The sequence below is a fragment of the Caloenas nicobarica genome (assembly GCF_036013445.1).
Source record: "Caloenas nicobarica isolate bCalNic1 chromosome Z unlocalized genomic scaffold, bCalNic1.hap1 SUPER_Z_unloc_1, whole genome shotgun sequence".
Taxonomy (NCBI): Eukaryota; Metazoa; Chordata; class Aves; order Columbiformes; family Columbidae; genus Caloenas; species Caloenas nicobarica.
In genome coordinates, this window is record NW_027016963.1 from 142,735 (window position 1) to 169,055 (window position 26,321).

At 40.7% G+C, this 26,321-nt stretch overlaps 1 protein-coding gene across 7 annotated transcripts in view; it reads right to left on the bottom strand.

Moving 5' to 3' along the window:
• Window positions 1-475: 475 nt before the first annotated feature.
• The window catches only part of LOC136002667 (ELAV-like protein 2), a 52,735-nt gene continuing 26,889 nt past the window's right edge, over window positions 476-26,321 (bottom strand). For 2 of the 7 annotated variants that reach the window (XM_065657934.1, XM_065657929.1), the window contains exons 4-7: window positions 10,067-10,220; window positions 7,356-7,581; window positions 1,282-1,320; window positions 476-806 (exon numbers count right to left, since the gene is read on the bottom strand). In XM_065657934.1, coding sequence (XP_065514006.1) covers window positions 476-806; window positions 1,282-1,320; window positions 7,356-7,581; window positions 10,067-10,220 — 750 coding nt within the window. Of the gene's footprint in view, window positions 822-1,281; window positions 1,321-7,355; window positions 7,582-10,066; window positions 10,221-26,321 lie in introns of all 7 variants that reach the window. The other 5 variants (XM_065657930.1, XM_065657928.1, XM_065657927.1 and 2 more) reach the window with 4 other exon arrangements.

Sequence of the window (26,321 nt, forward strand, 5' to 3'; positions counted from 1 at the left end):
AAATAAAATGTAAGCTTCAAATACTTTTCTTGAACAACAAAACAGCAATACATTAAGATGTAAATAAAACACAAGGCAAATCAGGAAAAAAAACCATTAAAAATCAACTGAAGAAATATAACACAAAGCCTCAATATTTACTCATACATTAAAGGCAGTCATGTAAAAAGAAAAAACTTCTTCCCTTAGCTGAAACATTTTAAAAGGTCCACCTTCTTCAAAGAAGGCAATAGAATATGCATTGTGACAGGTAAAAACCCTGTACCTCTTGTCAATATTCAAACAAAAGATATTTAAGAAGTTTTAATTCAAACATTAGCAATAAAAAAATCTCACATATTCTTAGGATGCTAAGTAGTCGTTTTATCCCCATATCCACACTGACATACAACAAAGGCATTTACTAATGCATAAAGCTTCTGTAAATTGCCTTTGTTGTATAGTTTTCATGTGTTAATGCACTGAGAATAACTTGTTAGGCTTTGTGCGTTTTGTTTGTTTTGAAGGAGACCTGCAATACTCTGTCCCCCAGGCGGTATCCATTCAGGCTGGCTATTGCCATAGCTGCCTCATCATAGTTTGTCATAGTCACAAATCCAAAACCTTTGCACTTGTTGGTATTAAAGTCACGGATGACCTTCACATTGGTTACTGCTCCAAAGGGTCCAAACATTTGCCAGAGGATACTCTCATCAGCATCAGGGGCCAAGTTGTACACAAAAATGCACCATCCAGTTCCTGCATGTCCAGGGATATTAATTCCAGCCAAACTGGTCATTCCATCAATGGTCATTGGTGGAAACCTACTGAAGAATGATGGAAACAAAACAGAATCATAAAGTCGCTGTTCACAGAAAATCCCATCTAAGAAATTTCAAAATAAAAAAGAAAATGATACGAGACTTTTCACACCATGAATATGTTGGCCAGACTAATAAGGTAACATCGCACATGTTTTTTTTCCCCAACTGCACAAATACCACGTACAATACTACACACAAGTAGGGGGAATGGAATAGTGTAGGTCTGTCTGAAATGATGTAATGTAGAAAAACAAAAGAAAAGCATGCTATAAAACCAGTAAGGATTACTCAAGTCACGTGAAACAGGAATTCCATGGAATTGCTACAAAACAATTGCTCTTTCATGTACAATGCACCAAAAAGAACAATTTCAGCTGACGTCTCAACATGCAAAAATCCAATGCAAGTCTTACTGAAAAAGACTATGCAAAATACTTTAAATAATTCAGTGATTATGAACCTAATAGTCCTTTATTACCTCTTTACTCCATAAGCCATGTTGAGCAGATTGTCCAACCTGCAAAACATTTAGCAAAGTGTTCAGTCTTCAGACTTTTCCACCCGTTAATCTTAAGGAAATTTGGTACATTACTGCCATATAACTTGCACTGTACGGAACCTCATGCAAAGTTAAAGTATCACCACTGAAAGAGCTGTGGCACCTTATTACACCTGATATAGTTAGCGAATACAAGATAGATGTTCTTGTGTAGTATCCACAACCACAAATTTCAGTTCACAAAGTGCACCACTATCACAAATATAGCATTACTGTTAGCATAAAGTTAGTCAGTGACCACTCTAGTGAAATTTTCCAGATTACCAACTCGTTTTGGGTGAAGACATTGCTGAGGCTTCTGACAGTGCACTGACATGAATACCCAGACAGATGCAGGGTTTTAGAGCAGTCACAAAAGTTACAACAGCAACTGCAAAAGGGTTTTTTAATTTTCCTACTCTTTTCCAGAATAAGGTGTTTTTAGAATGTATACACACGCATATATTAGACTGTAAGCTTTCTTCATGTATTTCTTCCCTCACCTTCCCCCAAGATACTAAACCGTAGTATGCAACCACAATTCTAAACACTTTGGAATTACCCAGCCAGTACCTGGAACATGCAGTGCCTACCAATCCTATTAATCTTACTCCTGAAGCCTCTTAAAGTGCTTCTCTAAGAAAATCTCTGCCCTAAAGCAGCTCTGGTTCCTTCCTGTCAAAGCCCAGGCATGTGAAGAGAGAGTCTTGTTAAAGGTTCTCTTCAAGACACCACAAAATATGAGCTCAGGTAAAAAAGGTGCACTTGATTTAGTTTTTTTAGCTTACAGCTCCTTTACAGATCTGTACCTCATTGTGATTTCTCTCCAGTAATGAGCTACAGAATTTAAGAATCATTACTGGTACACAGAATCCAAACTGAAGTAGCATACCTATACTAGTGCACACAAAAAAAACAAACACCTTGAAGAAGAAATATTTGTTCTTGTTTGCAGCTAAGTAAAGGTCTCGAACTACAGAGCATTATGATTCTGCAGTGAGCAGGGTCTATAGGATGCACTGACAAGAAAGGGAGCCACTGAAGCCCTCGAATAGCTGAGAAAATTAAAAAATCCCTGACTACTATCCATAGATTTAGTGTGGATGTCAGAGGTCTACTGTAATTTACATTTGGGGGTGGAGAAGAAGGTAGAGGGTTCCAGAAACGTGGCAGGCCCTTGATGTAGAACAGTGAGCTGAGAACTTATAGTAATAGTATAATAATTATCAGTTTTCATCAGTTACATATTCTGGAATTTTTTTCGGGGCACTCACTGGAAAACGTTAAAGATGCTTTAAGTTATACATCCTATAGAAACTGAGGAGCAATTATATACAGCTGCTTTTGAAAGTCCAGCTCAAGATTCTTAATAGGAAAAGAAGCATTGTAGTGATCCTGTTGTTTTTCACTAAAGTATATGCTGACTCTGTTTTCAGGCCTCTGTCCATCATTAACAGAGACAGGGCAACTGCACCAGATAATCATGTCTGAAATGTCAACAGCTAATATTTCTTGCACGTGAAAGACATGAACGATACTGAAGCACTGATCCAATCTGAACTACCTAGTCAGCAATGAAGCTGGACTGCTGTGGCAACAGCAATGCAAAGACCTAAAAATTAAAAAAAAACAACCGAACAAAAAAACCCCACAAAACAAAACCAAAAAACCCTCCACCACCAAAACACTGAACCAAAACAAAACCTCAACAACAAACAAAAAACCAAACAAAAAAAACCAGATTTCCCTTTACAGTTATGAAAATTTAAAACTTGGCAAGGCTGTCTCTTTTAGAGAAAAAACATAAGCCTGAAGGCCTTCCCCAAAACATTATACGTGTAAAAAAAAGTATCTAATTTTGTCTGCAAGTGCAGTTTACCTTTTGACCAGTCAGTTCAACCTTGTTGTTCTTTCCACATTGACAAAAATAAGATTTTACTTTCCTTCCTATTCAGAGACTTGGCACTCAGTGCTTTTTTTACCATTATACTTTTAAGTGGAACAAATCACAATATGGTTGTTTCAGGCATCACTTTACACTTAACATCTCAGTGTTGTAACTTCCCAGTGAAAGAGGAATCTTACAGTAAGTAGGCATCTTCTACTGGCCTCCAAGTCAAGACAAGGCTGAGGACACAATATTTGAGTCACTTAAGCAAGCTTTGGGGCAACAGGACTTTGTTCTGATGGGTGAATTCAGCTACACAGGTATTTGCTGGAAGAAAGATACAGCAGCTCAGATGTCATCCATCAAATTCCTGGAATGCATAGAGGACTGTTAATAGATGTCCCAACCAGAAATGAGGCACTGCTGCACTTGCTCACAAACCAAGAAAACCTGCTTCGTAATGTCTCAGTTTGTGATGGCCTTGGCTGCAGTGATCACAATATTCTGTAGTTTGGGATCCTGCTGAGCATGCTGAAGGTTAGTACGAAAAACAGAAGTTTTAGATTTTAGAAGACCAAACTTCAGCTTGCTCACAGCTCAGTTAGGAGTGATCCTGCAGGAAACTTCTACAGAGGGTAATGGAGCTACAGAATCCTGTGAGCTGAAAGCACAAAACCAGTTCATCCCATTTAAAGTTAAGGGAAGTAGACAGAGCAAGAGACCCCCTTGGCTTAACTGCAAAGCTTCTGAGTCTGCTCACAGGCAAGGGAGAAGTGTACCAGTGGCAGAAAATCACATTAATAACTGTTGAGAACTTCAAGGGCATTGACAGGGCATACAGAGATGCAGTTAGAAAAGCAAAAGCTCAGCTCAAATTGAAACTGGCCAGATATGTCAAAACCCACAAGAAAAAATAAACAAAACAGAAGGAAAATATTGGCCCACTGTTAAACAGGAGAGGTGAAGTAGCCACCAACAACACCGAAAAGGCAGAAGTTCTCACTTTCTTGATCTCTGTCTTTACCAGCACTGTTGGGCCCCAGGCCTTGGGAACATAAATCCAGGCTGATGTTAAATGCAGATCCACCATCAGTGAAAGAAGAGCTGGTAAGGAAATTATTACAGGAGCTTGACCCCTGCAAATTAATGGGCCCAGGCAATAACCACCACCCAAGAGCGTTAAGAGAGCTGGCTGATGTCATTGTGAGGCCATTCTCCATAATATTTCAGAAGTGATGGAGACTGGGCGATGTCCCAGAAGACTGGAAGAAAGCTGATGTCACCTCCATCTATAAAAAGGGCTTAAAAGGAGGATCCAGGAAATTATAAGCCCAGTCTTACTTCAATCCCAGGAAAGTTATGGAACGAATCCTCCTGGGGCCCATCACAATTCAGTTGAAGCACATGACTGGGAACAGCCAGCACAGATTCACCAGCTGCAAACTGTGTTTGACAAACCTGATCACAGATGACAAGTAACATGCTCGGTTGACATGGGGTGAGCGGTAGACATTGTCTACCAGGATTTCAATACAGCCTCCCGCCTCAGGACATGGACACCTTATGGTCTAGACAAATGGCCTCTTGTGGTTCATGGGGAACTGGCTGACAGGCCATACCCAGAGGGTGGCAGTAAGTGGCTCCTTTTCAAACTTTCAACCTGTCACAAGTGGGGACCCCCAGGGATCGATACTGAGCCCAACACTGTTTAACATCTTCCACAGGTCATCTGGATGATGGGATCGAGCACACCCTGATAAAGTTTGCCAATGACACCAAACTGGGTGAGGAAGTGGACACTTCAGACAGGAGAATCACTGTGCAGGATAACCTGGACAGGCTGGAAGAGTGGACTAACAAGAACCTCATAAATTTCAACAAGGACAACTGTAAGGTCTTGCACCTGGGAAAACATAATCCAGGAGTGCAGCACAGGCTGGGATTTACCTGTCTGGGGAACAGCTCTGTGGAAAGGGACCTGGGGGTCCTGGTGGACAAGCTCAATATGAGGGCATCACCAGCAGGGACAAAATTAATTATTCCACTCTACTCAGCAGTTGTTTGGCCACATCTGCAATACTGTGTTCAGCTTTGGTTCCCATTATTAGAAAAAAAAGCTATGGACAGGCTGGAGAGGGTCCAGAGAAGGGCCACAAAGATACAGGAGGACTGGGAAGCTGCCTCATGAGGAAAGGCTGAGAGAACTGGGTTTGTTCAGCTTTGACTAAAGAAGGCTTAGGGGAGACCTCATCACCATGTTCCAGTGTTTAAAGGGTAGCTGCAAAGAAGACAGAGACTCCCTTTTTTACAAGGAGTTAACACAGAAAAGATGAGGGTCAATGGGTACAAGTTCCTCCTGGGGAGATTCTGATTGGACACAGGTTATTTTTTCATAATGCGAACAATCAGCCATCAGAATAATCACCCCAAAAGAAGTCGTAGATTCCCCAACACTGGACACTTTAAAGATTCCTCTGGACAGGGTGTTGGGCCATCTTGTCCAGACGATGCTTTTGTGAAGAAAGGTTGGACCAGATGATCCTTGTGGTCCCTTCCAATTTGGTGTTCTATGAAATTTAAGTGAGCGTTCATAAAATTACACTTCCTTAAAAAAACAAAACCAAAACACACAAAAATTAACCACCCACACCCCAAACCATATCAACCAAAAAACCCAAATAAACAGTCAAATAAGATTTAAGGTTCAGAGCATGGTGTTCAAGGACAGGTGTAGTGTACTGACATCACTTAAATACAAAGAACTTTAGGTCCTATCTAAAAGAAAAACTCCAAGTTGGAGAACTTTTACAAATCCTGGTAGATCTGCCTGGACTACCTGTTAAACACAGCCAGTATCACAGTAATACCAAACATAGCCAAGTATCTGGGAAAAAGTGCACTCAGAAGAACCCAAGGAGTCAGCAGGCCAGTCTGGCCAGAAATTGAATGCTATAACAAAGGCTGTACAACAGCTCCCTCATGATCTTACTTCATATAACACACTTGGGTTCACCCTGCAAGTACAACTTCTGCGCCTACGCTCTGCCTATGGAACAATGGCAAGTCTACTTTCATCAATATTCAGCACACTGTTCAAATTAACCCTTTTAATTCCTTAAAAAAGGGTAAGAAAATCCACCAAGTAACGAATTAAATTTGGTATCTGTTCCCTTAGGGCAGAAAGCCTACTCTAGTGCTGGCCTTCACACCTTTGAGACTCTTCTAGCACATAAGGCTGAAAAGCTGAAGAAAAGAAGAAGAATTCAGAAGTTCTGCCAGAAGCAGTCCACAAGACCTGAATGTTTGGCCTAAAAGCAAGGACAGACAATGCAGAGCTTTTGCCATATGGTATATTCTCTTAGAAGCAAACTGCCAGGTTATTTTATTTCTTGAAAAATAAAAGAGTATATTACTATTTAACACATTCTAGTCAGATAGCCCAGGCCAGAGGGTGGAAAGAACGATCAAAATCACTGGAAGAAATCTGAGGTACTCATGAATGTAGATAATACAATATTTGTTTTACTTTGTTCTTAACATATCTCCTTTTCAGTACACTAAGTATCTCAGGGAACTATATGGATGTAGTTTCAACACAACGGGAACATATATCCACAAAAAATATATGCAGAAAATATTTGAATCATCTTCATCACAAGAGTGTGACTTGCAGGATTTATTTAACTAACTACAAAAAAAAAAGGAAATCCAGAAGAGGGAGGAAAGATGGGACTGGGGAAGAGGAATCTGGCTGTGACACAGCAAAGGAGAAAACTAAATTGCCTATGTCAATGTTAACTGAATCAACTTGCACATTAATCAACAACCTAGGAAACTGAAAATAACATTTAAAAAGGGATTTTTTTTTTAGTGACTGCGCAGAAGAAGTAGATGTCATCTCTGTTTAACTCTAAATAAATAGTTTTATTAGATATTGAAATGCTATCAATAGGATGGAATGTATTTTTACTTTTAGCTGTATTGTAGGTACATAGTTGAAGTTCAGCATATTCATGTGTTTCCTTCACCCACAGAAATCAGATAAACAGGGAAGGGAAAGAATGGCCCAAGAGGCCCATAGGAACATGTGGCTTCTAGCACAGTTGCACACGAGTATTTGACTTACCTAAAACGTTGAGCCTGCTGAGCTAGAGGTGCCGGATACCTTCTGCTTGGAGAATGGTACAGCTGGGAAAGGATGGCCTGATTGGTTTTTTGGCTTGGATTGTTAGCAAACTTTACAGTGATGGGCTCTGTAGCACTTGGAGGTTTCTGGCCATTCAAGCCTTTGATAGCTTCTTCTGCTTCAATTCTCTTGTCAAATCGGATAAATCCCACACCCCTTGATATCCCTGCATAAGGTGAAAGAAGCATACAGCGATTAATTCAGAGACTCTGGAAGATGAGATGTTAACACTTGATTTTCATAGTCAATTGCTTCACTAATGGCCAGTTGCTGTGAACACATGATAATTGAGCTTATTAGAACTCAGCTTTTACTCAAAGACTACTTTTCTACTCTAAATCTTTAACTGACACAAGATACATTGTGCAAAATGCTTGGAAGCTTGAGCGAAAACACAGCGGAGACAGCTTAAACACAGTGAGCCACAGGGTATTTCTGAAACAAAGCAATTTTGTGGGGACAGAGGTGAACCCCAAACCAGCTGCACTGTAACCTCTGTTCAGTTTGCACTACTAATCTAAGTCGACTGAAATTCAGTAAATAGCTTAGTCATCTGCTTATTAGCAGCAAGAAATGGCTTATGTTTTCCTGCAGTACCTCTTGAATTTCCTTCCCCTTTGCAACAAATACTCTGAGAAGACAAAGAATGAAGTGCAGGTTCTAGATTGCAGTAATGGTAATTATGGCCCTGTTTTAAGTCTGTGGTGACTTGTAAGTAAAAGATTCAGTTTTGGCATACCACCATACTGTAGTGGGTGTGTTTTGGAAGGAAACTATTTTCTTGGGCCACAGATTCTTCCTTGATATAGAAAAGTCAGAAACAATGCAAGGCAATCAACAAGTGTTTAGGGAAGGTCTTAGGTACATCACATCTCAAACATTTATACCGTGGCTTAAATATAAACACACTGAGGTGTCAATACTTGAACTAATTAATATTATAGCTACTAAAGGCAACACAGATTAGTCACATGATTTTTTGTAATATTCCTAAATCCACTTAGAGGACGCTCATATTTTGCTTCATGAATGAAAAGACAAGTTAGATGCTTGTCCTCACTTGCGAAAGACATAAATGACAGTAAAGGTATTCTGTTCATACACAATGATGATTTAAACCACCACAGTGGCAATAAGCAGGTGCAAGAGAGGTTTAAAGAGGCAAATGTCACAACTTCAACTTTGCATTTTTCATCTGTCAGTTTGTGTCACAACCTTATATCATTTTGAGTCTACCTCTTCCAAATTACTAAGAAGGAGGAAAGAAAGCCTGAACAACAGTCTATGCCAGAGAGCTACTGTGCACTTACTAGGATTTATGAGTACTCAGAATTACGGCACACACTTCAAAGTTTAATTATATTTACCTCTTTGATCTATTTGTCATATCCCATGGTTTCTATGCATTCAGGAACATACTGTAAACAGCTATTTATTGCACAAAGACTAACTCTGATCTGCAAATCTGCTGCTGCTACAAGTCGTTATGTGGCATTTAGCTCTCCTTTCCCTGCCTCTGTACACTCTCACCAACTCACGCTATTAAGACACACTCCATGAGTATTATGCATCAATAGTGAGATTTCTGTTAACATGATGGAACTGTAAAGGAGTACATAAAGTCCTCTACATGTCAGCCAAGTGCCAAACTGGCATGCACAACCATTTCAAAGTAGGACAACTTGAAAACTTCATGACCTTCTACAGCTAAAAGCTGTTTTGTCACCTATGACAACATGTGACTTTAAAAAGGTACAACTATAAAAAAAGAGGCAAGCTACCTTATTCGGGGAATAATTATGTGAGTAAATGAATTCTTCTGCCTTACATGCCTAGTTTTTTTTGAAATATGAGAATTGAGAGCCCTGCTCCTTTGTATTTTGCTTTGCACAGTCAATACTTCTGTCACGTACTTGACATTTCATTTGATTGCTTATTTTTAGAACAGGCCTGCTAGAAGCAGATGAGGCAGCAAGTTACAAAGCTCTTCAAGATCAGCCATTTGAGCCAGCAGAAAAACAAAAAAAATAAATCACATTACTGTCAAAGTCTGAAGAGTAACCGCAGAGTGACACTCACACCCACTCACTGGTTAGACACACGCTGTAACAACACAACTAACCTGCTACAGCTTAGTTCTTTAAGGCACTGATAAGCACTCATCTGTTCCCAAGGAACTGAAAGTTCATCTTCTTCAGTGCACACAAAGTTAAGGAGGCAACCCTGAAAATAGTCTTAACAGCAATTACCAGTCCAAGTCTTTTGTAATCCTAGCCTCAGAGAACCAATTGTGCATTACTGCATAAAATTTTATTTTTATAAAGAAAAGTGTTTAATAGCATTCATAAGGCGCATAGAGACTATTTTCGTGCAGCTGCTTGGAAAGGAAGATTATAGCAGCTGTAAATTTACTACAAGCCATGAAACAGGCTTCAAACTTGCACCTTCAGGGTGGAAATGACTCAAGCTGGCTCAGTACACTCCATGATCTATTTTTGTCCATGCATATTTATGAACAATTCCAGCAGAAAATTTCTGGCCTACATTCACCTTTCATACATTCTAAAGACAAGACTATTGTATTGAACGGTGAAATATTTCTTAAACTGTCAGTCTAAAAAACACAAGGAAATGCAAAACTGCCTACTTACCAGTGACTTGGTCAACCAGAATACGAGAAGTAATAATGCGTCCATACTGGGAAAAGAGCTGTTCCAGTTCCTTCTGTGTCATTGTTTTTGGAAGTCCACTAACATACAAATTTGCATCTCTGATAGAAGCTGAACTTGGTCGCGCATAGGAAACCTTAAGAAAAACAAAGTAAAAAAGCCCCCTAGAAATCAAACACTAAACAGCTCAAACAGGACAGTATCATTCATTTTGAGATATTAAAGTATTTTTAAAGGCAGCTAGAAAAGTTATCTTATAAAGCCAGTTAAACAAAATCAAACCCCGCCCCCCCCCCCCCATTTTGTTTGTTTGTGGTTTTTTGGTGCTGGCTCCTGTGAAAACGCTGAAGGAATGCAAAATAGACCATGCAGGAAAAGCTGACTGCATGAACTCATAAATGGTAAGTTAAGGACTATCAGATAAACGAGGAAAAGCTAGGTACACACTCTAGCAAGCCTCGGTGGAGAAAGTGTTCTCAGTTTACTGTAAGATTAAAGACAAATTTAAGAAGATCCAAGAATGTCTTCCTTTTAATTATCATTAAAAAAATACATGGGATAAAGATTTCATTTCGATATCTAGGTCAAAGACAGTCCAAAGCACTTAAGAGGTCTGCAAGTGTTTTTCAAGCACCACACACTTTGTGTATGTGTTGAGCTGGCCATCAAATAACACACAATCCTTCATGAGGTCAAGATAAACACAGCTACATTACTTTTATAGGCCTACAAATGAATGGCAGAAGTAGGAATGCAACTTAACTTGCATTGCCGCCGTTCAGCAGCTTGCCAAGTTCTGCAACAGAGGCCTTAAAACCAAATGCCAAGTAACAGTGAGCTTCTTGGGTCCTTCTAGAAAGAGGTTTTTACCTGCTGCCTCACAGTATCAGTCACAAATATTTTATTAAAACTGTCAATTAGACTCTTCAGTCCTTAGACACATGCTACAAAAAGAGCATATTGAAAAGTTAAGTACCTCCCACTGAAGCCTGTACAAGTGGCTTATCCTGGAACAGGGCAAAATACTTTACTTGGGGTTTTTACTGTACAAAATGTAAAGGTAAAAGAAGCTTCAAGAAGTGATCAGGTTTATCTCCTTTCCTTCCCTCCCTGCAATGCAGGACCAGGCAGCTCTGGGCAGTTGTAACTTAACTCCATAAATGTAACTTCTGCCTAATCCTTTAACATTTATTTTGAAATCCTCCCCCTGCCAAATTTCCAGGGAGATCAGCAGACCCTTAAGACTCTTCTGGAAGCAAAACAAGAACAACTGAAACAGAGCTGTCATGGCAGGAGTCTACTGTGTGACTCTGGACAAATCTTTCCACCTCAGCTTCACATGTCACACAAACCTCTTCTATAATTCAGTCACATATGCTGACAGTAAGTACTTTTCAATAAATGGGAATTTTTTTGACATCTATGATTTTTTCCAAGATACAGTGTGAACAGAAAGTAGTAGTTCATTTTATAGCCTAGCTGGGAATTGATAGATTACAGAATCACAGAATGTTAGGGATTAGAGGGGACCTCGAAAGATCATCTAGTCCAATCCCCCTGCCGGAGCAGGAACAGCCAGATGAGGCTACACAGGAAGGCGTCCAGGTGGGTTTTGAATGTCTCCAGAGAAGGAGACTCCACAACCTCCCTGGGCAGCCTGTTCCAGTGTTCTGTCACCCTCACTGAGAAGAAGTTTCCTCTCATATTTAAGTGGAACCTCCTGTGTTCCAGCTTGTACCCATTACCCCTTCTCTTACCATTGATTGTCACTGAGAAGAGCCTGGCTCCATCCTCATGACATTCACGCTTTATTATTTATAAATATGAATGAGGTGACCCCTCAGTCTCCTCTTCTCCAAGCTAAAGAGACCCAGCTCCCTCAGCCTTTCCTCACACGGGAGATGCTCCACTCCATCATCTTCGTTGCCCTGCGCTGGACTCTCTCCAGCAGTTCCCTATCCTTCTTGAACTGAAGGGCCCAGAACTGGACACAATATTCCAGATGAGGTCTCACCACGGCAGAGCAGAGGAGAAGGAGAACCTCTCTCGACCTACTAACCACCCCGCTTCTAATACACCCCAGGATGCCATTGGCCTTCTTGGCCACAAGGGCACAGTGCTGGCTCATGGTCATCCTGCTGTCCACCAGGACCCCCAGGTCCCTTTCCCCTACACTCCTCTCTAATAGGTCATTCCCCAACCTATACTGGAAACTGGGGTTGTTCCTGCCCGGATGCAAAACTCTACACTTGCCCTTGTTATATTTCATTAAATTTTTCCCCGCCCAACACTCCAGCCTGCCCAGGTCTCACTGGATGGCAGCACAGCCTTCTGGCATGTCAGCCACTCCTCCCAGCTTGGTGTCATCAGCAAACTTGCTGACAATCCACTCTATTCCCTCATCCAAGTCACTGATGAATATATTAAATAGTACTGGTCCCAGTACCAACCCTTGGAGCATTCCACTAGATACAGGCCTCCAACTAGACTCTGCCCCATTGACCATGACTCTCTGGCTTCTTTCCTTCAGCCAGTTCACAGTCCACCTCACTACCCGATCATCCAGACCACACCTCCTCAGTTTAGCAGCAAGGATGCTGTGGGAGACCGTGTCAAATGCTTTACTGAAATCAAGACAGACCACATCAACTGCTTTGCCGTCATCTATCCACCTGGTTATGTCCTCATAAAAGGCTATGAGGTTGGTCAAGCATGACTTCCCCTTGGTAAAGCCATGTTGACTGCCCCTAATGACCCTCTTATCCTTGATATGCCTTGAGATGGCACCAAGGATAAGGTGTTCCATCACTTTCCCAGGGATGGAGATGAGGCTGACTGGTCTATAGTTACCTGTGTTCTCCTTCTTGCCCTTTTTGAAGACTGCAGTGACATTTGCTTTCCTCCAGTCCTCAGGCACCCCTCCCTGTTTCCCAAGACTTAGCAAAGATGATGGGGAGTGGTCCAGCAATGACTTCAGCCAGCTCCCTCAGCACCCACAGGTGCATCCCATCTGGACCCATGGATTTATGGATGTCCAGATTGCTTAACTGGTCCCTAACCCAGTCCTCATCAACCAAGGCAAACTCCTCCATTGTCCTGCCTTCCTCTGGGGCCTCAGGGGTACGGGGCTCCTCAGGACAGCCTCCAGCAGAGTGGACAGAGACAAAGAAGGCATTCAGTAACTCTGCCTTCTCTGGATCTTCTGTCACCAGGGCACCCACCCCATTCATCACTGGGCCTACATTGCCTCTGGTGTTAAGTTTTATCTGCCATGTATTTGAAGAAGTTCTTTCTGTTGTCCTTGACCCCTCTCACAACATTTAATTCTAAGGAGGCCTTAGCTTTCCCACTTGCCTCCCTGTATCCTCTGACAACAGCCTTATATTCTTCTCAAGTGGCCAGCCCCTCCTTCCATGATCTCTAAACTCTCCTCTTCCACTTGAGCTTACGCAGCAGTTCCTTGTTTAACCAAGCAGGTCTCCTGGCTCCCTTCCTTGACTTCCTATGTGTCAAGATGCTCTGATCTTGAGCTTGGAAGCAGCAGTCCCTGAATGCTAACCAACTATCTTGGGCCCCTTTACCTTCAAGTACCCTTTCCCATGGGATGTCCCCTAGCAATTGCTTGAAACGGCCAAGGTTGGCCCTACTGAAGTTCAGGGTTGTGATTCTGCTTGGTATTCTGTTCCTGCCACATGAGATCCTGAACTCCATCTGAGGATCGCTGCAGCCAAGGCAGCCCTCAACCTTTACTGCTTCAACCAGACCCTCCTTGTTAGTGAGGACAAGATCCAGCAGTGCACCTCTCCTAGTTGGCTCATCTACCATTTGCATCAGAAAAGTTAGTCAATGCACTGGAGGAACCTCCTGAACTGTGGCTGGCCGGCTGAGTAGTCCTTCCAGCAAATATCAGGGTAGTTAAAATCCCCCATGACAACCAGGGCCTGTGACTGTGAGGCTGCTCTCAGCTGCCTGTAGAAGGCCTCAACTTCCTCATCCTGATCTGGTGGCCTGTAATAGACACCCACAACAGTATCACCCCTGCCAGCCTGCCCCTTAATTCTCACCCATAGACTCTCAGCTTGCTTCTCATCTGCCCCTGGACAGTACTCAATACACTGTAGTTGCGCTCTCACATAAATAGCAACTCCACCACCTCACCTTGCTGACCTGTCTTTCTTAAGAAGGACATAGCCATTTTGCAGCCTAAGTAATTTATCAATATAGTATGCAGTACCACTTTAAATTACAGCAATGATGGAACATTGTGAACTGCTTGAAACAGGATACCAGATGTTACGAGAACAGCAGTTGTGTTCCTGCACATGACAGAATACTTAATTCCCAGAAGACTTTCAAAAGGTAGATGAGAAATTTGATGTGTCTTCCTGGGAAGGCAAATACATAATTCTGATTTCTAAAACTTGCTAGAGTACATTCAATACTGAAGTCCAAATCTCATTGGCAACAGTAGCTCTTTCAGAGAAAGAAAGGAAAAGACCGACTCTACTGTTCTTACCGTTTTGCTGTTTTTGTTTAACCATGCCCTTTCTTTAGATGAGTATTTGCAATGTCAAGGACAAGTATCAGTAGAACTACAAAAATAAAGACAAGGGCCAAGTACAGTCTTACAAGTCAGATAAAGAAAGAGGAATCAGACTTCAGCTACCAGCTATATGGCAGATTCAGACTCAGCTGGCTCAAGTGACTGGTTTTGCTAGTTCTGTGCTGAAGGGGGTTTAACAAAGTTTTTACAAAACAGTTTTTTTCTTTAAGTAGTCAATCTGCTACCACTATAGAGCTCTGCAGACAAAGCCCAATACTTTCAAGTTGTGTTTGAAACCAAATTATTTTTTTATTCCATACAGTTACCCTTGCAGAACATACATGTCTGTTTGAAAGAAGAGATTCTAGATCTTGAGTCATTTTCCTACTCTTCTACAAGCAAAAGTATATGCCTACGATATTCCCACATGGAGAGAGAATCTGAGAGGAAAGCTGCATCAGAAGCAGGAAAACAGAGTAAATCTTGCCTGCATTCAGCCAAAAAAGCAGCAAGGACAATGATGGCTACCAAGAAGGTACAAAAACACATCTAAGAAATGAAAGAACTTGCTCACTTGGCTATAAACTTCTTTAAGAAAAAAAAGCTTCATGTCATACATGGCAGGATGACCTTAAGACAACCCAAGGCCAGAGACAGACTGCCTGGGGAAAAGGACTAGACACAAAAATCCTGAATTATCAAAACCAAGCAGTTCTGAATAGCTAAGGTGCTGTGGGTTTTTCTTCTCCTTTTTCTTCTGCTCCTCCCCGCCAAAAAGAGCCCTTCCGCCCTCCCAAATTTAACTCTACATGGTGGGGGAGCATAGCAACAAAGTCCATTGTGTGGACTGTTATTAATGTAAAGCCTGACACCAATGAAAGGGAAGACAGGCACTACTTATAGAATAAGTAGAAGTCTGATGGATAGCTGCATACATCACTGGCACATCTCAATTTTATCTGTCAGTTTTTAAGTCTCTCTGGAATTGAGATACACTGAAAACTGTTCTATCCAGTCCTATTTAAGCTGTCAGACATAAGTTTTTTTTTCTGTACACACGTGGTCAGGTCCTCCAGAGAGAAATAAGAATTCCTGGGAATGACCATCAGCTAGGGAAGGAACAAAAGCAGTGACTTATCTTTATATTTAATGATAAAGCTATGCAACTACTGGTCAAACAACATTTCACTGAGAAACTACAAAAAACCCTCATGGTTTGCTGAGGATTAAGGAGTTATTGCAGACTTCATATCAGCTGTGAACTCACATAAATACCCGTTACCAAGCTGTTTTCTATGCATGCATGCTTGCAAGCACTCAGAACAGAGATTGCAGAAAGTAAGCCTCACAAACTCCTTTCAAAGAAGATAAAAGAAGTCTGTGTAAACAGAAGATATCAAAGGCCTTCCAAAACCACAAGTCATACTTTATGGAGCTAGTGTTTCCCTAATCCTCCAAACTATCCAGACTTTGCTCCAGAAGTATTTCTATAGATGTTGATCAGTAAAATAGTTTCATTTTCTAAGCAACCTAATGCAGTAACTGGACTTTCCATCCAGCTACCCACTGCTAACTGTCAAAGTCATTCTGATTCAACATTAGATAGAATAAAAACTGAGGAAGTATGATGTAAGCCAAAATAAGAGAATTGTGTTCTTATAAAGAGTGGACACATGCAAACAGCAGAGAAAAACCTTATGTCAGTAAGTGATCTGTGAGGCAATGCTTAATGCCTGAAACCTCTTTCCCTCCTGGCCAGTGACACTAAGGTAAGCTAGAACCAAATAACTAAATGACAAGGTCTGCCTGATTCACATTCAAGTTTAGCAGAATAAAATTAAAATTCTCCCTTACTCCTACATTACCCTGATGGACTTCCCTGGTTATTACCACAGTCCAGAACACACACATGGATACCATGGTCCTTACAAGGCAAGCTAATAGAACAGCTTTATAGGTCTGAAAACCATGCTGACATGCCTGCTCAGCATCTCCAGTGACTGAAGGATCACCTTGAAGCCAAAGGTCCATCCTAGCAAGCAAGAAATCAAGCAAAGGTGTCTGAGGTCATATCTGGATGAACAAGGCATTAAACTCCAACATAAAAACGAAGTGTACAGCATGTGAAAGAAAGAATACATAAATGGTGCCCAATCCTGCACAGATGAGGTTAGGAAAGGTAAAGCTCACCTGGATTTGAACTTGGCAAAAGATCTGAAGTGCAACAAAAAAGATCTGTACAAATACATTGACAGCAAAAGTAAGACTGGGGGGAACATGGTACCACTGCTGAACAGGGACATAGAAAAGGACATGATACTCAGAATTCTCCTTGCCTCAGTCTTTACCAGTAGCATTGATCTTCAGGGATCTCAGGCCCACAAGACATTAGGAAATCTGGAACAAAGAATACTCACCCTCAGTGGAGGGGTATTCACACTGAGGAATATTTAAACAGGACAGAAAAATGTCCATGGGGCCTGAATGGTTGCACCCGTAAGTGCTGAGGAAGCTCATGGATGCCTTGCAAGGTAACTCCTCGTTGTCTTTGAAAAGTCATGGAGGAACATGGGAGGTTTCTGAGGAGTGAAAGTACATACCATCCATCTTCAAGAGCAGCAAGAAACTCCCTTGCTTCCTGGAAACTGCAGGCCAGTCAGCCTCAACTGAATGCCTGGGAAGGTGACTGAGCAACTAATCATTAAAATCTCCTCCAGTCACATGAATGACAAGAAGGAAAAAGGAAGCAGTCAGCATGGATTTATAAAGGGGAAATCACATCTGACCAAATTTTTAAGTCTTCTGCAATGACATGACTGCCTTGGTGGATAGGAAGAAAACAGTGGATGTTGTTTATCTCAGCTTTAATAAGACTTGACATTCTCTCCCATAGTACCCTCACAAAGTTCACATTACGTACACCTACATATACTTAAGTATGTACCTGATAAATACTAGATACATACTGGAGAAGTGGGATAGTGATATAGACTGAAAACTGGCTTAACTGCCAGGTTCAGTGGCTCATGATCAAGTCCAGCTGGAAGCTAGCCACTGGCCTCCATTGATACTGAATCCAACACTGGTTAACATCTTCACTAGTGACCTGGATGATAGGGAAGACTGTACCCTCAGAAACTTCACAATGATACCAAACTTTGAGGAGTGGCTGACAGGCTAGAAGGCTGTGCCACCAGCCAGAGGTATCTCAGCAGGCTGGAAAACTGGGCAAACAGGAACCTCAAAGAAGTTCAACAACAGGAAAGGCAGAGTTTCCATCCAGGGAAGAATAATCCCATGTACCAGTATATGCTGGGAGCCAACTTGCTGAAAAGCATCTTAGCAGAGAACCTTGGAGTCCCAGTAGACATCAAGCTGACCATAAGCCAGCAGAATGTACCCTTGTAAAAAATATGGCAAACAGCCACCTTGGCTAAATTAGTAGAAACATTAACAGCAGGTCAAGGATCCTTCCTCTCCACTCAGCACGGGCAAGACGCTTCTGGGATGCTGTTTCCAGCTCTGGGCTCTCAAATGCAAGACAGATGTGCACAACCAGAGTGATTCTAGTAAAGGGCCACAAAAGTGATTAAGGGACTAGAGCATCTCTTGCAAAAAATGGCTGATGGCACAGGAATTGCTCACCAGGATCTTAGCCATAAAAATCTGATTAAGGAAGTAAAGAAGATGGAGCCAGACTCTGTAGTAACAAGTGACAGGTCAAGAGGCAATAGGCACACACTGAAACATAGAAAAGTTCATTTGGAAATTCCAAATAGATTTCATTTCATAAAAAATCCACATCTTTTCATGGTACAGGGTGCTCAAGCACTGGAAGAAGTCACTCTGATTGTAGAGTCTAACCCTGGAAATATTCAAAACCCAGCTGGACACAGGATTAAACAGTGTGCTTATGGTGAACCTACTCTGAGCAGAAGGTTGGTCTAGAACCTTCCAGAGCTGCCACTAACCTCAGCCATTCTGTGATTCTGCAACACCACATAACAAATCTAAGGAAATTCTTTGAAATGGGCTTCTACTTAAGAGTAGAATCGAGTGAAGGTAACAAAGCCAAGACAAAGGATTCCCACTCAGCTTTTTATATAAAGCCAGTGATACAGTCATTTTCACCCTATTGCTTCCTAGAGGAACTAAAAATAGAGACACTATCTTCCGAAGGGGATTTCACACTGGTGGACACATGCTGTCATATATCAAGGATATAAACTCACTTTAAACTCCTTAGAAGAGAGAACATCCACAAAAAAATGTTTGCCAACTTACTGCAAGTTTACCTTATGCTACAGAAGATATAAAACAGTATCTGCAAAATTCCTTTAACTTTTCATCTGTCAAGTGAGTATGAATTCTTTCATGGTGACAGTTGACCCAGTGATGTCTATTGCTCATGCCCTAGCTGGTAAATGTTATTTGGAATAGAGTCTCACATAGCAGTCAAGGCCTATACTGAATACAATTTAATGAAAGCAAGCAAATGAAAGCAATAATCTCTAGCCAGTAAATACTACCATTGCAAGTTCAGCTTGAAGTATCTTTACAAGGTATTTTTCCCATCTAAGAACACAGGCTGATCACAGATTATCCTACATGAATAGTATCCCACTGAATACTCCAGTATTCTGATGCATACTGGAATCTGGGGAGATTAGTCACAGGAAAAACATACAAACTGAAATCAGTACTTCATTAACAATATCCAAACACTACCTCTAGCCATCTTGCTAAGTGCCAGGTAAGACATAGGAAGGAAATAGGTAAGGAAATGCAGAACTTCATAAACCCAATGTAATTGAAGTTTGACTTCCTTTGGCAAGATCTGTAATTACTGCAAGTCAGCATCACTAGAGGAAAAACAAGGACATCACAAAATGTTACTGGTGTAAGGGAACTAATTCCCACACAAAATAAGCTTGCTTAGACTACGGGATATATGGTTTCTATTAATGTCAAAGTCCACATATTTCAGTTATGATACAGATTTAAAGCAGAGACTCTTCTTTGGCTCCTTACCTGTATCTTGTCAGTTAGCTTGTTCAGTAATTACTTGCCATCAGTTCTAGATTGAGTCTCTTCAAACAATATACATATGTACTGAATTAATAGCTGTACTAAAATATTACTTCTACAGCTACTTCAACAGGTGAGTATTTAATAGATAAACATTAAGGTTATGCAATGTCAAAACCCCTGAACACAATGTAAGTCGAGAAGCAGCCAGAAAGCCTACAGTTTTAAATATTTAATGACGACACACACTGTACAATACTGAACACAGCTACTCTGGAGACACCAATTTAAAATTATTTCACTGGAATTTTACACTGCAGTAAGTAGAAAAGACATTTGTTTCTAGAAATGCAAACATTGCAACACCAAGCCCAAGTATTTTCACTGCTTTAATATTTTAGTTCTTAGCATCAAGATAAACTGATTTACAATTTTCAAGTCAAAACTGTGAAAGTTAACAGTTTAAACAAAGAAGTTGCCAAAAAGAATAGAGATCTAGTCCCTGCAAAATGTTTCAGTTTCTTACTATTTGCTGCTAGCTTTAGACACCTCAGCACCATGTTTACCTTTTTTTAATCTTATAGCTTATTGGTAGTATAAAGAGCAAACACAATGCTTGTATTACCAGCAAGAACTTTAGAATTTAATATAACTTTTTCCTAAACAGCTCTACTTAAGGTATTCTTGCAAGTCCTTAATCTGAAATCTATAAGTGTTGAAATCAGTATTTCAATAAATGTTTACATCCAGTAACTTTCAGTGTAAACTTTCAGCTTAGAACAAAAACATTGTTTGCCTTATGGATAGCATCCAGTTCTTTTGAAAATGCATGTTTTAGTGGGAAAAAAAATCAAAATAAGTTACTACCCAGTCTGTGCACACAAAAATGGTTTAAGCTGTCCCACAAACCAGACAGATTTATACTGGGAAGAAGAATACATTAGGAATGTATAAGCCCCCTTGGCAAGCACAATAAAAAGGACATTATTTCTTTGGTTTTGTTATAGCAATGTTCAAGACCATTGTGTCAGGCAAGCATTCTTAACTTGCACTTAAATTAGTATATGAGATGCCTTGACTCAAGAACTCTTCTTAATTTGATTTCCAGTAACAAGATGCTGCAGCACACAGCAGAATTCAGGTCTCAGCTGTCACTAGCCAGTGACAGCTGGTTGTCTGAAACAGGAGAGTACTCTGCTGTATATTTATCAAGTTTACTTTGTGTTCCCTCAAATGAAAGATAGTTCCATTCCAAACAAGGCTTGAAGGCTGCTTTTCCCAGCATACACAAGGCTGCCTCCTTAAACACGTACATGCTGTGCTCAGTTTATGTCTGTGCTGTAAAGCCTGCAGCAGCATTTGTTTCTGTTGGCAAAGCAAATCGGAAATACTATAGACTTCCCCCTATAAAGGCAATTTAGACTCAACTCCATGAACTACAAAAACACACTACTCAACACAGCTTTACTATGCATGTAGATTAACCTAACAAATATATAAATGTATCCCATATAGGCTTTGCTTTTACAGCCTGCCCTGCAATAAGTAACACATTCAAAAAATGGACATGGAAGTAACAGCCTTTCAGCATTGCCACCAAAAGAGGTTCTGCTATTTCAGACCACGTCTCATGAAGCATGCCAGCTCTGACAGCTGTCACCAGAGCTGCAGGCCTGAGGTCAACCATGGGATCCGCATCTGTTCTGTGACCGAGGGCATGAACAGAACAACCTGGCAAGTTCTTCCTCCACAATTAGAACCTGATCTGGCCATGAAGTAGTAACTGGTGGGAGATCATGAGCTACACTCCAGAGAAAACACAATGTTCAAAGCAGATTACTGATGGGTATAGTAGTTCACATGAGTATGACTAGCCAACATAACAGTATCTGTATTTTACAAAACTTTCTTTGAAATAGAATAATTTTATGTAGAAAATATGAATTACCAAAGAGCCATAGGCTAAATACACCACATCTAAGACTCACAAATACAATCTACACATTTTTTGAGTTGGCAGAAAAAATAACACAGGGATGAGTGTTTCAAAATTAAGGAACAACATCTCTGCAGGTAAGTTCCACTGAAATAAAGAGAAGTCTCCTTGCAGACGCAGTCTCTTGCAGAACAAAATTTCAAAACAGCAGATTCCAATTCTCCTTCTGTTTTTGGAGTTGAGGTGAATCTCTCCACAAGTTTTCCCTTCTTCTGAAGGAAACAAGTATACCCCAGCTCCTCCACGTTTGTGTCTAGGGAGCAGCTGCTGCTAACAGACTGGCAAGCACATCCCTTGGTCTCTCTTGCATTATTCATTCCACAGACACATCTTCCAGAAATTCACAAAACACATCTCCTTTGCCACTCACAGTTATTGCTTCAGTGGACTATCTTACAACCTTTCAGGAAAAACTATTACTACATGGATGAAAGACACCCAGGGTCAATATTTAATTAATATGTTGACAAACTTGAAAGCCACTAGCTTAAGAGTTGAATGTCTCAAGACTTCCATAATTTCAAAAAATAAGCAGGGCCATAGTTTACAGTAGCAAAAGCATTCTGATGGACAAAACTATTTGCATTTAAAAAAAAAAACCCACACCACCCTGCCCCCCCCCCAAAAAACCTCAGATCTCCATGCCTGGAATTTGCAGTATTTTGGATCCATGCAGAAAGCCACATCCTACTTCAAGAACTTTGCATAGCATGAGGAGAGCAGAGGACTATCTTCATTAGTAACAATCAGTTTGTTGCTTTTGTTGGCTTTTTTTCTTGCTTAGCCCTTGGCTTTTCAGAAATGCTTGCTGTCTTCCTTCAGCCCCATACAGTACCGTTGGCCCCTTCTAACATCTCAATTACTGCATCAGAAACTCCCTATGCAGGCTCAGAAACGACCTCACTACACTACTGAGGTTTTTGGCTGCAAACCTGCTCAGCAGCCTTAGGGTCTGCTGCATTGGTCTAAGGAACCTCTGCACCAGGTAACACAGAGACAGACTCCTGCAAGAAGCTCTCATCAGCTGCCACAGAGCACATTTGTGGTCCAAACGGAAAACAAGGCATGTAGTTGCTGAAAGTGAGATTAGCACATTTTGTAGTTCAAGTCTGACATACTATATTATTTTCCTCAGAGTGGTTAGGCATTAATGAACAACTGCATGGCTGTAACTTGGTTTACGGAAAGTGACAGTAATATGCATTCAGAAGTGAATCCTCCTCTAAATATTATTTGGCAATATGAAAAACAAGCAGCCAGCTTAAGCTGGTTAAGTAACATACAAAATCTGAGGGGATTTGCATTTCAGTGAAGAACAAATTTTACCTGGGGGTGAAGAGGCATGTGTGGGGTGGGGAGGGGGTTTAAAATGGAAATGCTGTCAAGCTTTAACTGTAACATAGCTAAAAGACTGTATAATTACCATTTATATAACTCCTGCAGAAATTTAAGGGAAAAAACACACCTTTACCTTTGTTCCAAGACAAATTGGTTCTTCTGTGTCAGATCTGCTAGAACACTTCAATTTTACCTTAAGAATACAGTCCTGCAGTATTTAATTACCCTGTCAAGACCAGTAAATGATCTGGCACTATGCCCCCTCTCTCAATCTTTGCTGATTGATAGCACCAGTAAAACTCAGTAGCTTTAATTAAACCTCCAAATAGGATCCCCTTTTGCTACTCCCTAGATCAATGTTCTTTAGTGCTGCAGAAGACAGAAAAAAATCTTGAGAAGGAAAAGAAGGTTTCTCTCACCTTCGCAGCTCAATTGCCTCTGGTATTTTAATAGACTTTTTACACAACTCATAAATATTTCATTCCTCCCCAGGGACATCAGTTAATGAAAAAATTACTACAAAAAGTGACACGACCAAAATTTCCCTCTGCAAGTATCAGTGAAGACAGAACAATCTCAATGTTTTACCTGCTGCACTAACTCAAATTAAATTAGCATGTGTCTTTTTTCAGCATTATTTTCCATTAAGTGTACACAGTGTTTTCAAAAGCACTATCACAGGTAGAAGTTCATAAGGGTAGAGATCTCGAGCAACTAATTAGAGGGTAATTCCTTTAAAACTAATCTTACTATAAATTTAAGTAGTAGTTCAGGTCAGCAAGTGACATTTCATTGCACAATCCCAAGTTTTAAGGACATACTGCCTCAGAGGACACTAATGAAGTTGTGGCATATCCCTCACTGCACATCTTCCCTTGCTGTACTGCACTTCTTTGGGCATTTCATAAGCTGATAGTTCAGTATTCACTCTTCTGAAATCATAACTAGCTCTTCTCATCACACGGCTTTCTACAGTAGGGTAGTTAACCAGGTGATGATGGTAAAGTAGGATGTCTGTGCTTGTAGCTAAAGGATTTGTTAAACTTCATTCTAACAGCAAGTTGGCAGAATGTTACATGTTAAGCCTGACTTTTTTTTTAAATATATGCAAAGCTATAAAAGAGTGGGAAGAAAACCTACAGATTTAATACTTTAGATAAAATACTTCTTAAATCTTTATTCCCCTGACAGGTGATAATTACCCATGTAAACATCCTAATAGCCCAAAGAACTTACAAGAGGAGGATCTCCATTACCTAAATGGAGCCTATAAGAAAGATGGTGACAGACTTTGTAGCAGGGCCTGTTGTGATAGGACAAGGAGTGATGGTTTTAAACTAATAGAAGGGAGATTCAGGCTGGACACAAGGAAGAAATTTTTTACAATGAGGGTGGTAAGATACTGGAACAAGTTGCTCAGAGGCTTGGTAGATGCCCCATCCTTGGGAACATTCAAGGCCAGGCTGGATGGGGCTCTGAGCAACCTGATCTGGGTGAAGATGTCCCTGCTCATTGCAGGGGGGTGGATTAGATGAGTTTTGAAGGTCCCTTCCAACCCAAGCTACTCCGTGAAACCTTACTAATTCTTACTAGGGTAGGTAAAATACAGTCAAATAATCAATGCCATCTTACAGAAATGGACAATTTCTAGGCCTCTAGCCTGGACAAACTATTTTCTTTCCAATGTGTATTTGCATACATGTCTATACATGTATCACCAGCACTAACAAGAAAAACATCTGCCAGCTCCCATATACTGAGACTCTGCCACTTCAGGCCCTCCCTCCCTGGAGAGCTGGGGACAGGACAGCAGGACAGTTGACCCAGCCCCAGTTGACCTGGAGAAAGACGAATGAGCATGGCATTGCTGACATCTGCAGCACCCCCTTGGCAGCTGCGGTCCACAAAAGATCACATCCATCATTCCAGCAGTCTAGCATCCACAGAAAAGCCAAAGATTTTCCTGTGTTCTTCTGATACCCTAACAATAGAGGTAAAAAGATGCCTCTGTTCAGCATTTTACACAGCTTTGTGCCCATTCAAGGAGAGGCCATTTGTCTGCCCACTCTTTAGATAATCTCACTTTCTTGTTAACGTAGAAATCTTTTACACTACACTGAAAGGTATTCTGATCTAGATAATCTCACAAATTCACCTGCACACTTTTTCTTTTTTTGTAGGAGTTTTCCCAGGAGCAAGGATGAGGGAAGACACATAGGATCTCCCCTCTCCCAAGGCAAAGCTAAACCAACAAAACGTGCACTGAATTTTCTTACCATTATGTGCAAGTCAGTGATTCTTATATGCTGCTTTCTCTGAGTTCTCCACATTTTGGAAGAACTGATCTTTCCAGGATAACTCAAATGAAAGAGTCATGGACAAGCAAGTAGACAAGCTGAAAAAAAGAAAATCACTCCAGGCACAGAAATCCGTATTGTCAATGGCTTTTAAATAGAACAGAGCCAAAGTCCTTCCCAGCAGCAGCTTCTTCCAGAATAGAGATAAAACATCTTCTGTGGCTTCTAAGATACAACTATTTTTTGCCCTAAAGTTGCATAATTAAATGAAGCCCAAACTTCACAGGCTACCTGCAATAAACCTGTTCACATATCAAATAAGCCATAAATTACACCACAGAGGGCACTATCTAATATTAGTAGGTATATTGCCCAGCAGAATGGGGTTCAGGTATAACACACCTAGATGTGCCTTCAATATCAGTGCACGTACACCCCACAGGTCAAATCAGAAGGCAACACAACTGGTACCAGGTTAGACAAGACTAAGACTACTATAATTGGCTTTGGAGGTTGAGATCCAAAATTTGCTTAAGAGACTTTGATAATAGTTAAATAAAGTATGCCATAAAGCATTCCACAGGATGTTCTTTTTAAAAGGGTATCAAGCAATAGGTTTTAATATCACTACTTATACAGAAAAATTTTAGTTATCATTTTGCAGATTCACCTTTTCCATATCTTTCATTTCAAGGAAACCATAGGTGCTATCCCCTTTTAGGGAATCAGATAAACTTAACCAATGACTAAGAGGCTAGTACAGAAGTAGTGGATCATAGGTATGCATCATGGCCCCAATCTGGAACATCACACATCAGGATCAAGACAGCTCCCTCTGAGTGGGAATGGCCTCAGTTCACCTACAATGTGAGGATCCATCACCTAACCAACAAGGTTCCTTCCAGTTTTATAGACTAATAGGAAAAAACCCACTTTCAGCCATGAACATAGTGAGCTACTAAACATTTCAACAGAAGTTCCAAAAATGTACAGTGAGATCAAACATCTAATTTTTTTCTTTTGAAGTCAAAATAT